This window comes from Salmo salar, chromosome ssa09 (genome assembly GCF_905237065.1).
Source record: "Salmo salar chromosome ssa09, Ssal_v3.1, whole genome shotgun sequence".
Taxonomy (NCBI): Eukaryota; Metazoa; Chordata; class Actinopteri; order Salmoniformes; family Salmonidae; genus Salmo; species Salmo salar.
The window spans coordinates 31,460,255-31,475,550 of record NC_059450.1 but is presented as its reverse complement, the minus strand read 5'-3'; the positions used below and the strand labels follow the sequence as shown (position 1 = coordinate 31,475,550).

General features: G+C 41.0%; 1 protein-coding gene across 1 annotated transcript in view; it reads right to left on the bottom strand.

Annotated features, from left to right (window-relative positions):
• The window catches only part of LOC100194743 (EH domain-containing protein 4), a 36,789-nt gene that overhangs the window by 20,568 nt on the left and 925 nt on the right, over positions 1-15,296 (bottom strand). The window contains 2 exon segments of the mRNA NM_001139772.1: positions 3,842-3,939; positions 6,721-6,897. Of these exon segments, the coding sequence (NP_001133244.1) occupies positions 3,842-3,939; positions 6,721-6,897 (275 nt within the window).

Sequence of the window (15,296 nt, the reverse complement as noted above, 5' to 3'; positions counted from 1 at the left end):
AAGTGGGATTGTTTAAAGTGGCTAGTGATACATTTCATCAAGATGGCAAGATGCAGTAGATGGTATAGCGTACAGTATATACATTTGAGATGAGTAATGTAAGGTATGTAAACATTATATAAAGTGGCTAGTGATAAATTGATTACATCAATTTTTCCATTATTAAAGTGGCTGGAGTTGAGTCAGTATGTTGGCAGCAGCCACTCAATGTTAGTGATGGCTGTATAACAGTCTGATGGCCTTGCGATAGAAGCTGTTTTTCAGTCTCTTGGTCCCTGCTTTGATGCACCTGTACTGACCTCGCCTTCTGGATGATAGCGGGGTGAACAGGCAGTGACTTGGGTGGTTGTTGTCCTTGATGATCTTTTTGGCCTTCCTGTGACATCGGGTGGTGTAGGTGTCCTGGAGGGCAGGTAGTTTCCACCCGGTGATGCGTTGTGCAGACCTCACTACCCTCTGGAGAGCCTTCTGGTTATGGGCGGAGCAGCTGCCATACCAGGCGGTGATACAGCCCGACAGGATGCTCTCGATTGTGCATCTGTAAAAGTTTGTGAGTGTTTTTGGTGACAAGCCGAATTTCTTCAGCCTCCTGAGGTTGAAGAGGCGCTGCTGCGCCTTCTTCACCACGCTGTCTGTATGGGTGGATGCACCCTTGTGGGGACCCAGTGTTGAGGATCAGCGGGGTGGAGATGTTGTTACCTACCCTCACCACCTGGGGGCGGCCCGTCAGGAAGTCCAGGACCCAGTTGCACAGGGCACGGTCGAGACCCAGGGTCTCGAGCTTAATGACGAGTTTGGAGGGTACTATGGTGTTATCGATGAACAGCATTCTTACATAGGTATTCCTCTTGTCCAGATGGGTTAGGGCAGTGTGCAGTGTGATGGCGATTGCGTCGTCTGTGGTCCTATTGGGGCGGTAATCAAATTGGAGTGGGTCTAGGGTGTCAGGTAGGGTGGAGGTGATATGGTCCTTGACTAGTCTCAAAGCACTTCATGATGACGGAAGTGAGTGCTACAGGGCGGTAGTCATTTAGCTCAGTTACCTTAGCTTTCTTGGGAACAGGAACAATGGTGGCCCTCATGAAGCATGTGGGGACAGCAGACTGGGATAAGGATTGATTGAATATGTCTGTAAACACGCCAGCCAGCTGGTCTGCGCATGCTCTGAGGACGCGGCCGGGGATGCTGTCTGGGCCAGCAGGCTTGTGAGGGTTAACACGTTTAAACGTTTAAATTTACTCACGTTGGCTGCAGGGAAGGAGAGCCCCCAGGTTTTGGTAGCGGGCCATGTCAGTGGCACTGTATTGTCCTCAAAGCGAGCAAAAAAGTTGTTTAGTCTGTCTGGGAGCAAGGCATCGTGATCCGCGACGGGGCTGGTTTTCCTTTTGTAGTCCGTGATTGACTGTAGACCCTGCCACATACCTCTCGTGTTTGAGCTGTTGAATTGCGACTCCACTTTGTCTCTATACTGACGCTTAGCTGGTTTGATTGCCTTGCGGAGGGAATAGCTACACTGTTTGTATTCGGTCATGTTTCCGGTTACCTTGCCCTGACTAAAAGCAGTGGTTCGCGCATTCAGTTTTGCGCGAATGCTGCCATCAATCCATGGTTTCTGGTTGGGGAATGTTTTAATAGACGCTGTGTGTACAACATCACCGATGCACTTGTTAATAAACTCGCACACCGAATCAGTGTATTTGTCAATGTTGTTGTTCGCCGCAATGCAGAACATATCCCAGTCCACGTGATCGAAGCAATCTTGAAGTGTGGAATCCGATTGGTCGGACCAGCGTTGAACAGATCTGAGCGCGGGTGCTTCCTGTTTTAGTCTCTGTCTATAGGCTGGGAGCAACAAAATGGAGTGAGTCGTGGTCAGCTTTTCCGAAGGGAGGGCGGGGGAGGGCCTTATATGCGTCTCGGAAGTTAGAATAACAGTGGTCCAGGGTTTTACCAGCCCTGGTAGCACAATCGATTTGCTGATAGAATTTGGGGAGCCTTGTTTTCAGATTAGCCTTGTTAAAATCCCCAAAATATGTGGTTACCAGTTTACATAGAGTCCAATGAAGTTCTTTCAGGGCCGTCGATGTGTCTGCTTGAGGGGGAATATACCCGACTGTGATTATGATCGAAGAGAATTCTCTTGGTAGATAATGGGTCGGCATTTGATTGTGAGGAATTCTAAGTCAGGTGAACAAAAGGACTTGAGTTCCTGTATGTTGTTATGATCACACCACGTCTCGTTAATCATAAGGCATACACCCCCGCCCTTCTTCTTACCAGAGAGATGCTTGTTTCTGTCGGCGCGATGCGTGAAGAAACCAGGTGGCTGTACCGACTCAGATAGCGTGTCTCGAGTGAGCCATGTTTCCGTGAAACAAAGAACGTTACAGTCTCGGATGTCTCTCTGGAATGCTACCCTTGCTCGGATTTCGTCTACCTTGTTGTCAAGAGATTGGACATTGGCGAGTAGTATGCTCGGGAGCGGTGCGCGATGTGCCCATCTACGGAGCCTGACCAGAAGACCGCTCCGTCTGCCCCTTCTACGGCGCCGTTGTTTTGGGTCGCCGGCTGGGATCCGATCCATTGTCCTGGGTGGTAGGCCAAACAGAGGATCCACTTTGGGAAAGTCGTATTCCTGGTCCTAATGTTGGTGAGCTGAGGTTGCTCTTATATCCAATAGTTCCTCCCGACTGCATGTAATAAAACCTAAGATTACCTGGGGTAACAATGTAAGAAATAATACATAAAAAAACAAGATGCTGCATAGTTTCCTAGGAACGCGAAGCGAGGCGGCCATCTCTGTCGGCGCCGGAAGTCCTTCTATATTAAAGGCCTACTCTTTAAAAATGTGTAATATAACTCAACATGAAAACTACTGATGTCATGATGCTATGAATCATTGAAATCATGTGGAAATGGCTGCAACCTCAGCTGTACACAGAGAGAAAAGCAGGAACAGATGTAGAAGAACACCCATCTCTCCATGGTATGAGTCCCAAATGGCCCTAACACTTCTGTAATTGCACCCAATGTTTCTGTCTTATGCATTGTAAGTATCGTTTTTCTTTGCAGCTTTTCATATCAGAAACCTTGTGGTTTTTCAAAAAGAGGAAAAGAAAGTGAGAACAGGGCAGCACATGATTACCCTAATATCTAAAACAGGGTTGAGGTTACCATCATTTTCTCAACATGGAGGAAACTTGAGTGGGGCTGCTAACAAGGCCTACAGTATGACTTCATATCTCAGGGTTTCCAGTGGAGGCTTAGAAAGCCATTGTTGGATTCCAATTCTGGAGAAAACATAGCTAGAGTCCTGGAGGTGTTGCATCATGCTGTACCATCGGTGCTTCGTGGTGATGATATTATTCAATGTAATATTGGTACAATTATGACACACAGCTGGCTTACAGTGACATCCTGTACATACTGAGAGCATGAACATGCTGCTTATCTATCTGGTGAATTACACAAAACACTTAATAAAGCTCTCCAACCCATGCTCTGACACTTGAAACACACTTGATAGCTACCCATTTGCCCTTACTGCACTGTAGAATACAAAAATGCCAGTATGTGAAAAAGGTGCATCTGTAAAATGTATACAAACAAGGATAGACTTTATACATGATCCACCACAAACAAAATGACTATTCTTTCTTAAAGAAAAGTACCACCATAGCTCTCCAAGTTTGGTAGTTTGATGATTTATAGTTTTAAAAGGGTGGTTGATGTTAATAAAAGCAACATTGAGTGGATGAAGTCTACATCTTGAAGTATTTTGGCATTGTAGGCCTTCCTCCTGTATCAATGTCACATCTCAGCTTGATAGCTATCTACTGACCTCGGCTAACGCGTTGCTTCTCTCCAGACAGGATTCCTGGTGTGTCAATTATACTAATGCCCTGGAGGACCTGGTTAGGCATCTGGGAGCAGATGAACCTACAGGAATACAGGAGCGAATAAAATAACAGAGTAGCATTAGTATTAAAAATACAGTAGAGAAGAAAACAACACTCGTAATAGACACGAAGGCCAGCTACAGAAATCACCCCGATTTTAACTTATATTGTCAAAACATATTGAGACGTTTTCTTTTCTACCCCATCCATTGCTTTTTCTACATTTGGTATGTTTTTGATTTGGAGGAACAGTGATGAGTATTCAACCATTCAATCAGATCTGATCTGATGAAAATATAGTGTTAATGAAAGCTGTATATCTGTCTGGTTGGCAGCAAGGCCCATACCTGTCTCAATGTCTATTGTTTTTGTCAGGAGGGATTTATAGAATGTAGTATGCAGCCATGTACAGTACCAGTCAAAAGTTTGGACAAACCTATTCATTCAAGTTTTTTAACTATTTTCTACATTGTAGAATAATAGTGAAAACATCAAAACTATGAAATAACACATATGGAATCATGTAGTAACCAAAAAAGTGTCAAAACATATTTTATATTTGAGATTCTTCAAAGTAGCCACCCTTGCCTTGATGACAGCTTTGCACACTCTTGGCATTAGCTCAACCAGCTTCATGAGGAATACGTTTCAATGAACAGGTGTGCCTTGTTAAAAGTTAATTTGTTGATGCGTTTGAGCCAATCAGTTGTGTTGTGACAGGGTAAGGGTGGTATACAGAAGATAGCCCTATTTGGTAAAATACCAAGGCCATATTATGGCAAAAACAGCTCAAATAAGCAAAGAGAAACGACAGTTCATCATTACCTTAAGACATGAAGGTCAGTCAATCCGGAACATTTCAAGGACTTTGAAAGTTTCTTCAAGTGCAGTCGCAAAACCCAAAGAAACCACTACTAAAGGACAACAATAATAAGAAGGGACTTGCTTGGGCCAAGAAACACGAGCAATGGACATAAGACCGGTGGAAATCTGTCCTTTGGTCTGATGAGTTCAAATGTGAGATTTTTGGTTCCAACCACCGTGTCTTTGTGAGAGATGCAGAGTAGGTGAATGGATGATCTCCGCATGTGTGGTTCCCACTGTGAAGCATGGAGGAGGAGGTGTGATGGTGCTTTGCTGGTGACACTGTCTGTGATTTATTTAGAATTCAAGGCACACTTACCCAGCATGGCTACCACAGCATTCTGCAGCGATACGCCATCCCATCTGGTTTGGACTTAGTGGGACTAACATTTGCTTTCAATAGGACAATGACTCAACACACGTTCAGGCTGTGTAAGGAGTGCTGTATCAGATGACCTGGCCTCCACAATCACCCGACCTCAACCCAATTGAGAAGGTTTGGGATGAGTTGGACCGCAGAGTGATGGAAAATCAGCCAACAAGGGCTCAGAGCATGTGGGAACTCCTTTAAGACTGTTGGAAAAGCTGTTATCAAAGCAAAGGGGGACCCTACTTTGAAGAATCTCAAATATAAAATATATTTTGATTTGTTTACCACTTTTTTGGTTACTACATGATTCCATATGTGTTATTTCATAGTTTTGATGTCTTCACTATTATTGTACAATGTAGAAAATAGTAAAAATAAAGAAAAACCCTTGTTTGTGGTCCTTGACCACCTACTCTTAGTGACATCTTGTGTGACGCACATTAACGTGCCCGGGAAACAATGAGCTTTGTCGGAGGTTCTCTGGAAAGGAGGAGACGTCCACTGTTCTGTCAGGAATGTCTTTGACCTTAACTTGGGCAACAGTCATAGAAGTACTTAACCATTTCCCCTGGATTATAAATACCTGGAAAAAGGAAACATGCTTCGGCCAAGTGTTGTTTGGCTAAAATTATATCTACGAGAGACTCTTGACTGAGCCCACAAAAGACAGCCAAGCCAACAACAGACAGCCAAGCCAACAACAGATAGTGTGCACTACAACTAACGAAAGGTGACAAAGTCACTGCTTCCTCCTAACTGTTTGTGGAAGAAAATGACAGCTATGTCAAAAGGCTGGGCTGACAGGAAGCAATGGGACAAAACTACCAAAACTATCCCTAACCTTCTAAGCTTTTTTAAATCATGATTACATAAACCAACTGGATCTGCTTTGTAAATCACTCTTGGGAACATAGGGGACAAATCAACAAACCTTGTAACTACAGGGAGGAAAAAGCATATGTTATTTTGCACTGCATGCAGTAATGCATGCTCGGATGAATGTACTCAACAAAACAATGCCTACAATGTGAAACAAAAATGTAATTTCAAGTATGTGTTCTCGCTTCACAAGAAGAATTACTTATTACAGCTGTTATAATGAACAGGGCCCCGTGTCACTAATTTCAGATTTATTAAGACAAAGTGAGAGAGGGAGGTAAATGTAGTTAAGATAAACGATAATATGAACCCATAATACATGACAGGGGGAGGTGGTGTCTGGTTGTAATCAATCAATACTCATATCTAAGAAAATGTCTTAACCTTGAGTTATCAGCTGAACAATTCAACATATCTCTGCTCAAGCCTTTACCAAGGCTCAGATGCCTTTTTATGTAATGGAAAATTCCACATGCCACAGCAATTCATAAAAAATGACACCACCATGTGGGTAACCCTTGATATTGAGAAGATCTTACACCCACAGAGATCCTTTAAATTGTGTAATGTGATTTTATGCTTATACCTGTGTAGTAATACTGCAATTACTATGGTTACAATATTGTTGTTACATAATGTAGTAACAACTTTTTAAGAGCAACTTAATGTAAAGTGTTACCAGTAATAAACAAAAATTGTCCACTTTACCTGTTGAGGAAAGCATTTCCAAAAGCATTGAGTTTACGGAAGGGTTTCTTGGGGTCGACCACCAGAGCGTTACCAGGGACAATCCCCTCGTTCTCCCCGTACATGACAGCGATGAAGCCATCTGTTGTGGGCTCTGGGCCAATCCGCATGCCTGGGAAGTCCTGCTCCAGCAGGTACCTGGAACAGAACAGAGTAAGAGTAAAACACCACTGTTTTGTGATACAATACCTTTATTGCCCATTTCAGCAATGCATACATTACAGCAACACACCAAATCAATACATCCAGATACACCATATCAATACATCCAGACACCAGATACACCATATCAATACATCCAGATACACCATATCAATACATCCCCGACACCAGATACACCATATCAATACATCCAGATACACCATATCAATACATCCGGACACCAGATACACCATATCAATACTAGAGGTCGACCGATTATGATTTTTCAACGCCATTACCAATACCGATTATTGGAGTACCAAAAGAAGCTGATACCGATTAATCGGACTATATATATATATATATATATATATATATATTTTTGTAATAATGACAATTACAACAATACCTGAATGAACACTTATTTTAACTTAATATAACACATAAATAAAAATCTATTTAGTCTCAAATAAATAATGAAACATGTTCAATTTGGTTTAAATAATTCAAAAACACAGTGTTGGAGAAGAACGTAAAAGTGCAATATGTGCCATGTAAAAAAGCTAACGTTTAAGTTCCTTGTTCAGAACACGAGAACATATGAAAGCTGGTGGTTGCTTTAAAACATGAGTCTTCAATATTCCCAGTTAAGAAGTTTTAGGTTGTAGTTATTATAGGAATTATAGGACTATTTCTCTCTATACCATTTGTATTCAATATACCTTTGACTATTGGATGTTCTTATAGGCACTATAGTATTGCCAGCCTTATATCAGGAGTTGATAGGCTTGAAGTCATAAACAGCGCTGTGCTTCAAGCATTGCGAAGAGCTGCTGGCAAACGCAGGAAAGTGTTGTTTGAATGAATGCTTACGAGCGTGCTGCTGCCTACCACCGCTCAGTCAGACTGCTCTATCAAATATAAAATCATAGACTTAATTATAATATAATAAACACACAGAAATACGAGCCTTAGGTCATTAATATGGTCAAATCCGGAAACTATAATTTCAAAAACAAAATGTTTATTCTTTCAGTGAAATACGGAACCGTTCCATATTTTATCGAATGGGTGGCATCCATAAGTCTAAATATTGCTGTTACATTGCACAACCTTCAATGTTATGTCATAATTATGTACAATTCTGGCAAATAAATTACGGTCTTTGTTAGGAAGAAATTATCTTCACACAGTTCGCAACGAGCCAGGCGGCCCAAACTGCTGCATATACCCTGACTCTGCTTTACAATGAATGCAAGAGAAGTGACACAATTTCCCTAGTTAATATTACCTGCTAACATTAATTTCTTTTAAATAAATATGCAGGTTTAAAAATATATACTTGTGTATTGATTTTAAGAAAGGCATTGATGTTCATGGTTAGGTACATTGGTGCAACGACAGTGCCTTTTTCGCGAATGTGCTTGTTAAATCATCACCCGTTTGGCAAAGTAGGCTGTGATTCGATGATAAATTAACAGGCACCGCATTGATTATTTGCAACGCAGAACAAGTTAGTTAAACTAATAATATCATCAACCATGTGTAGTTAACTAGTGATTATGTTAAGATTGATTGTTTTTTATAAGATAAGTTTAATGCTAGCTAGCAACTAACCTTGGCTCCTTGATGCACTCGCGTAACAGGTGGTCAGCCTGCCACGCAGTCTCCTCGTGGAGTGCAATGTAATCGGCCATAATCGGCGTCCAAATATGCCGATTACCGATTGTTATGAAAACTTGAAATCGTCGCTAATTAACCTGTTAGGGCTAGGGGGCAGTATTGACACGGCTGGATAAAAAACGTACCCGATTTAATCTGGTTACTACTCCTGCCCAGTAACTAGAATATGCATACAATTATTGGCTTTGGATAGAAAACACCCTAAAGTTTCTAAAACTGTTTGAATGGTGTCTGTGAGTATAACAGAACTCATATGGCAGGCCAAAACCTGAGAAGATTCCATGCAGGAAGTGGCCTGTCTGACAAGTTTTGTTTTATCTTGCTCTTTTTATTGAAGACTGAGGATCTTTGCAATAACGTGACACTTCCTACGGCTCCCATAGGCTCTCAGAGCCCGGGAAAAAGCTGAACGATATCGAGGCAGGCTCTGGCTGAAACACTTTATCGCGTTTGGCAAGTGGCCGATCAGAGTACTGTGGGCTTAGGCGCGTGCACGAGTCGACCGAATGCTTTATTTTCTTTCCTCTGTTTACCTAAATGCAGATTCCCGGTCGGAATATTATCGCTTTTTTACGAGAAAAATTGCATAAAAATGGATTTTAAACAGCGGTTGACATGCTTCGAAGTACGGTAATGGAATATTTAGAATTTTTTTGTCACGAATTGCGCCATGCTCGTGACCCTTATTTACACTTCGGACAAAACGCCGCTATTTGGATATAATGATGGATTATTTTGGACCAAACCAACATTTGTTATTGAAGTAGCAGTCCTGGGAGTGCATTCTGACGAAGAACATCAAAGGTAATCAAACTTTTGTAATAGTAAATCGGAGTTTGGTCAGGGCTAAACTTGGTGGGTGTCTAAATAGCTAGCCGTGATGGCTGGGCTATGTACTCAGAATATTGCAAAATGTGCTTTCACCGAAAAGCTATTTTAAAATCGGACACCTCGATTGCACAAAGGAGTTCTGGATCTATAATTCTTAAAATAATTGTTATGTTTTTTTGTGAACGTTTATCGTGAGTAATTTAGTAAATTCACCGGAGGTTTGCGGGGGGTATGCTAGTTCTGAACGTCACATGCTAATGTAAAAAGCTGTTTTTTGATATAAATATGAACTTGATTGAACAAAACATGCATGTATTGTATAACATAATGTCCTAGGTGTGTCATCTGATGAAGACCATCAAAGGTTAGTGCTGCATTTAGCTGTCTTCTGGGTTGTGACATTATATGCTAGCTTGAAAAATGGGTGTCTGATTATTTCTGGCTGGGTACTCTGCTGACATAATCTAATGTTTTGCTTTCGTTGTAAAGCCTTTTTGAAATCGGACAGTGTGGTTAGATTAACGAGAGTCTTGTCTTTAAAATGGTGTAAAATAGTCATATGTTTGAGAAATTGAAGTAATAGCATTTCTAAGGTATTTGAAAATCGCGCCACGGGATTACACTGGCTGTTGCGTAGGTGGGACGATTTCGTCCCACCTAGCCCAGAGAAGTTAATCGACAATGCCGATTAATCAGTCGACCTCTAATCTATACATCCGAACACTAGATACACCATATCAAGACATCCAGACACCAGATACACCATATCAAGACATCCAGACACCAGATACACCATATCAATACATCTGGACACTAGATACACCATATCAAGACTAGAGGTCGACCGATTATGTATTTTCAACGCCGATGCCGATACCGATTATTGGAGGGCCAAAAAAAAGCCGATACCGATTAAATCGGCCCCTTTTTTTTTTTTTTTTACATTTGTAATAATGACAATTACAACAATACTGAATGAACACTTATTTTAACTTGTCGCATCCTGACCAGTAAAGGGGGTTATTTGTTATTGTAGTTTGGTCAAGGCGTGGCAGGGGGTGTTTGTTTTATGTGTTTCGGGGGTTTTGGTTTATGTTCTATGTTAGTATATTTCTATGTTTGTTCTAGTGTGTCTATTTCTATGTTTGAGTTTCTTGGGTTGACCTTCAATTGGAGGCAGCTGTTCCTTGTTGCCTCTAATTGAAGGTCCTATTTAGTAGGGGTGTTTTTTCCTGTGTTTTGTGGGTGGTTGTTTCCTGTTTTGTGTATGTTGCACCTGACGGGACTGTTTTCGGTCGTTTGTTGTTTTGTTGTTTGAAAGTTAAATAAAAGTGAATATGAGCACGTCTCACGCCGCGTCTTGGTCCCCATTAGACGACCCGCGTTACAAACTTAATATAATACATAAATACTATCAATTTAGCCTCAAATAAATAATGAAACATGTTCAATTTGGTTTAAATCAAAATGCAAAAACAAATGCAAAAACAAAGTGTTGGAGAAGAAAGTAAAAGTGCAATATGTACCATGTAAAAAAGCTAACGTTTAAGTTCCTTGCTCAAAACATGAGAACATATGAAAGCTGGTGGTTCCTTTTACCGTGAGTCTTCAATATTCCCAGGAAAGAAGTTTTAGGTTGTAGTTATTATAGGACTATTTCTTTCTATACGATTTGTATTTCATATACCTTTGACTATTGGATGTTCTTATAGGCACTTTAGTATTGCCAGTATGACATAACATTGAAGGTTGTGCAATGTAACAGGAATATTTAGACTTAGGGATGCCACTCGTTAGATAAAATACGGAACGGTTCCGTATTTCACTGAAAGGAAAAACGTTTTGTTTTCGAGATGATAGTTTCCGGATTCGACCATTAATGACCTAAGGCTCGTATTTCTGTGTGTTTATTATATTATAATTAAGTCTATGATTTGATATTTGATAGAGCAGTCTGACTGAGCGGTGGTAGGCACAAGCAGGCTCGTAAGCATTCATTCAAACAGCACTTTTGTGCATTTTGCCAGCAGCTCTTCGCAATTCTTCAAGCATTGCGCTGTTTGTGACTTCAAGCCTATCAACTCCCGAGATTAGGCTGGTGTAACCGATGTGAAATGGCTAGCTAGTTAGCGGGGTGCGCGCTAATAGCGTTTCAAACGTCACTCGCTCTGAGACTTGGAGTAGTTGTTCCCCTTGCTCTACATGGGTAACGCTGCTTCGAGGGTGGCTGTTGTCGATGTGTTCCTGGTTCGAGCCCAGGTAGGAGCGAGGAGAGGGACGGAAGCTATACTGTTACACTGGCAATAAAGTGCCTATAAGAACATCCAATAGTCAAAGGTACATGAAATACAAATGGTAGAGAGAGAAATAGTCCTATAATTCCTATAATAACTACAACCTAAAACTTCTTACCTGGGAATATTGAAGACTCATGTTAAAAGGAACCACCAGCTTTCATATGTTCTCATGTTCTGAGCAAGGCACTTAAACGTTAGCTTTCTTACATGGCACATATTGCACTTTTACTTTCTTCTCCAACACTTTGTTTTTGCATTATTTAAACCAAATTGAACATGTTTAATTATTTATTTAAGGCTAAATTGATTTTATTTATGTATTATATTTAGTTAAAATAAGTGTTCATTCAGTATTGCTGTAATTGTCATTATTACAAATAAAGAAACAAAAGAAATTGGCCGATTAATCAGTATCGGCCTTTTGGTCCTCCAATAATCGGTATCGGCGGTAAAAAAAACAACATAATTGGTCGACCTCTACTCTGTATACATTCTATCATTTTGCATTTTTCAAGCTGAAAGACTAAAAAATACTTGCAAATGAATGCGAATACCACATATGAGTAATACCACATAATATGCTACTATGGGAGAGCTTGGCCATCTGCCTAACTGTATGGCACATGCTCACATTTTCAAGTGCCAACGCTAGACACTTTACAGGCTGGCAGAGTGCTTGATATGTGCCCCTCAAGACCAAAAAAAACAGCTACTCATGTTGTTGAGTTCAGACCATGCAATAGGTCATCAGCCCTTCCTGTGAGAGGATGGCACTGTGTCAAAGGTCTTCAAACAGAGGAATGCCAGCTTGCCTTGGCCACATCCACTCAGAGAAGAAGACATGTCTTTAGGATGACTATTAATGGCCTCAACTCCCTAGCCTTGTTTAGGCCAAAATCTGTTTGTGCTGTCAAACACGTCACATTCGGCAAGACAATGACCATAGGAGTTGGCAAGACAGCACAAATAGATCTGGGATCAGGCTATGATCAACTCCTTTGATTTATTATTAAATTCCTTAGAATTGGGTGGGATCCCTGTATGAAGTAACTCTGCAAGCTGTGCAAGAATCAAATCAGTTGTTGTGAATGAGCAATACAATTTAACAGTAAGTGACCATGTAGTCTACTTAAGATAAGAAAATGTTTTCACTAACGTTGATCGTTTTTTGTTTTTTTAAAGTTCAACTTAATATATATTTTTTTATTGTGTACATACTTTCAGCAGCTACCAGACTGGAGTACTGTAGCTTACCAAAGGCACTGTCATGACGTTGCCCTCTTTGGGTACAGCGAGCACAGTTGACCCCCTCCCCCTGCACTTCTTCACCATCTCCCTCTGTCTCCTACACCCAGGCTGCTGTGGTCAGAAGGGGTCGTAAATTCCTAAGAAAATGTCCCACCTCATGGCCACAGTATAAAGAGACAGAGTGTTTTCATGGAGAGACAAAGGAATTCTTCCACCTCACAGAATTGGAGAAACGAACAACATTTATGTTCTGGAGAAGGTATAAAAGATCGGTGAAGAATCCAGCTACAAACTGGTCCGTTTGGTACAATTTTGTGAAACTCATGAGAGACAATACCATGGCTCTGTACATTACCATGGCTCTGTTTATATAATAGCCTCAGTGGTGAGACTTACATCTAATGGTTGTATAAAATTAATGAATAAGGATAGCTATTTGGAATATGTTGGGATGCTTGTAAGATGTTAATGTGAGAGAATTGTATTTTCTGTTTTAAAGTTTTACCAAGTCATCGGCACGCCCCCAGGGACACAGACAGGACCTGGCGTCATGAGACAGCCTTTTTTATGTTCCGAATATAACCCCCCCCTGATTTTCTATCACCAGACCAGGCCTCCACTCCATTACGACTTGGCTAATAGGTTTGACCATGCATCCCTCTACTGAACTTTAACCATACCAAGTGGTTAAACTATTAGACTACCGATACAGAATAAGAAAAAGTCTTTGATATTAATTACTAGTCTGCAGCTAGGAATTCGGTATCATTGAACGCGAAGACTGACGAAACATCCATTCTATAACAACATGAACGAATGTCGCTTTGAAAGATCCATTCTAACCGAGAGAGAGAGAGAGAGAGAGAGAGAGAGAGAGAGAGAGAGAGAGAGAGAGAGAGAGAACTCTCCAACAGAACAACCTTTCCAACAAAGATCCCGACGACATACTGAGCGTAAATATATATATATATTGATTGCAATTGTTCCCGAATGAGTGAGCGTTCATGTGCAAAGGATTAGCATTTCAATTGTTATAATTATCAACTCTGTAGTGTCTCCTCAGTTGACCCCCCCACTCCCCTTTTGTCTAACAAGCCGCCATGCCGGTTTAGCCCACTAGGGACCATTCATTCCTCTACCATTTCTTTGTAACGATACCTACTGTTTTGTATGCCTTTCTGTGAATTACTTAGTTTAGTAAATAAATGATTTTAAGACAATTGACGTATGGATGACTCATAGTGGAGACTGGGTTCGTGCAGATAACCAACAATTTACGACGTTTGGAATGAGACTGACGAGGTAAATAACACATCATTAATGAGGAGACAAATCGATCAGATATTACAATATCTGAAAGTTATATTAGGAAAATTATAACTTTGTAATCTGAATATTTTCCTTGGTGCCCCGACCTTCTAGTTAATTATAGTTACATGATTAATCAGTTTAATCGCGTAATAATAATTACATAGTTATTTGATAAACATGTCTTCAAGTTAATGATGCCAAAGACACGACAGCACCTTCCCTAAAGATAGTGAAGCTAGCTGCATGTCCTATCTTGCTGCAGAACCTGCAGATCAACAAGTTATGAAACTGACGTAGTTTGCGCCTGTCCTGGTGATTCAGAGAGAAAGATCTTAAAATGGCAATAAATTCAGAGGTTTTTAGACAGTTTTACCCATTCTGTAATGGTTCTATTCTTTCTCTCATATATATAATGGTTGGTTGTTCAGAGGCTCCAGGGGAGCACAAAAGGCCCATGTCACCAGACATGTCTCATTGATATTGATGGTGGAAACTGGAAAGCAGTTGGTGGAAACTGGATAGTTAATACTACTCTGCTTCTCTACTTAAACAATAAGGCACAAGGGGTTATGGTATATGGCCAATATACTACGGCTAAGAACAGCCCTTAGCCGTGGTAGTATACTGGCCATATACCACAAACCCCTGAGGTGCCTTATTGCTATTATAAACTGGTTATCAACGTTATTAAAGCAATAACAATACATGTTTTGTCATACCCGTGGTATAAGGTCTGTTATAAACTGGGTGGTTCGAGCCCTGAATGCTGATTGGCTGATAGCCGTGGTATTTGGTATATTTACTTCTCTAATTACATTGATAACCAGTTTATAATAGCCATAAGGCACCTCGGGGGTTTGTGATATATGGCCAGTATACCATTGCTAAGGGCTGTGTCCAGGCACTCCGTGTTGCATCCGCTTAAGAACAGCACTTCGCCGTGGTATATTGGCCATATACCACACCTCCTCGGGCCTTATTTCTTATATATACCACGGCTGTCAGCCAATCAGCATTCAGGGCTCG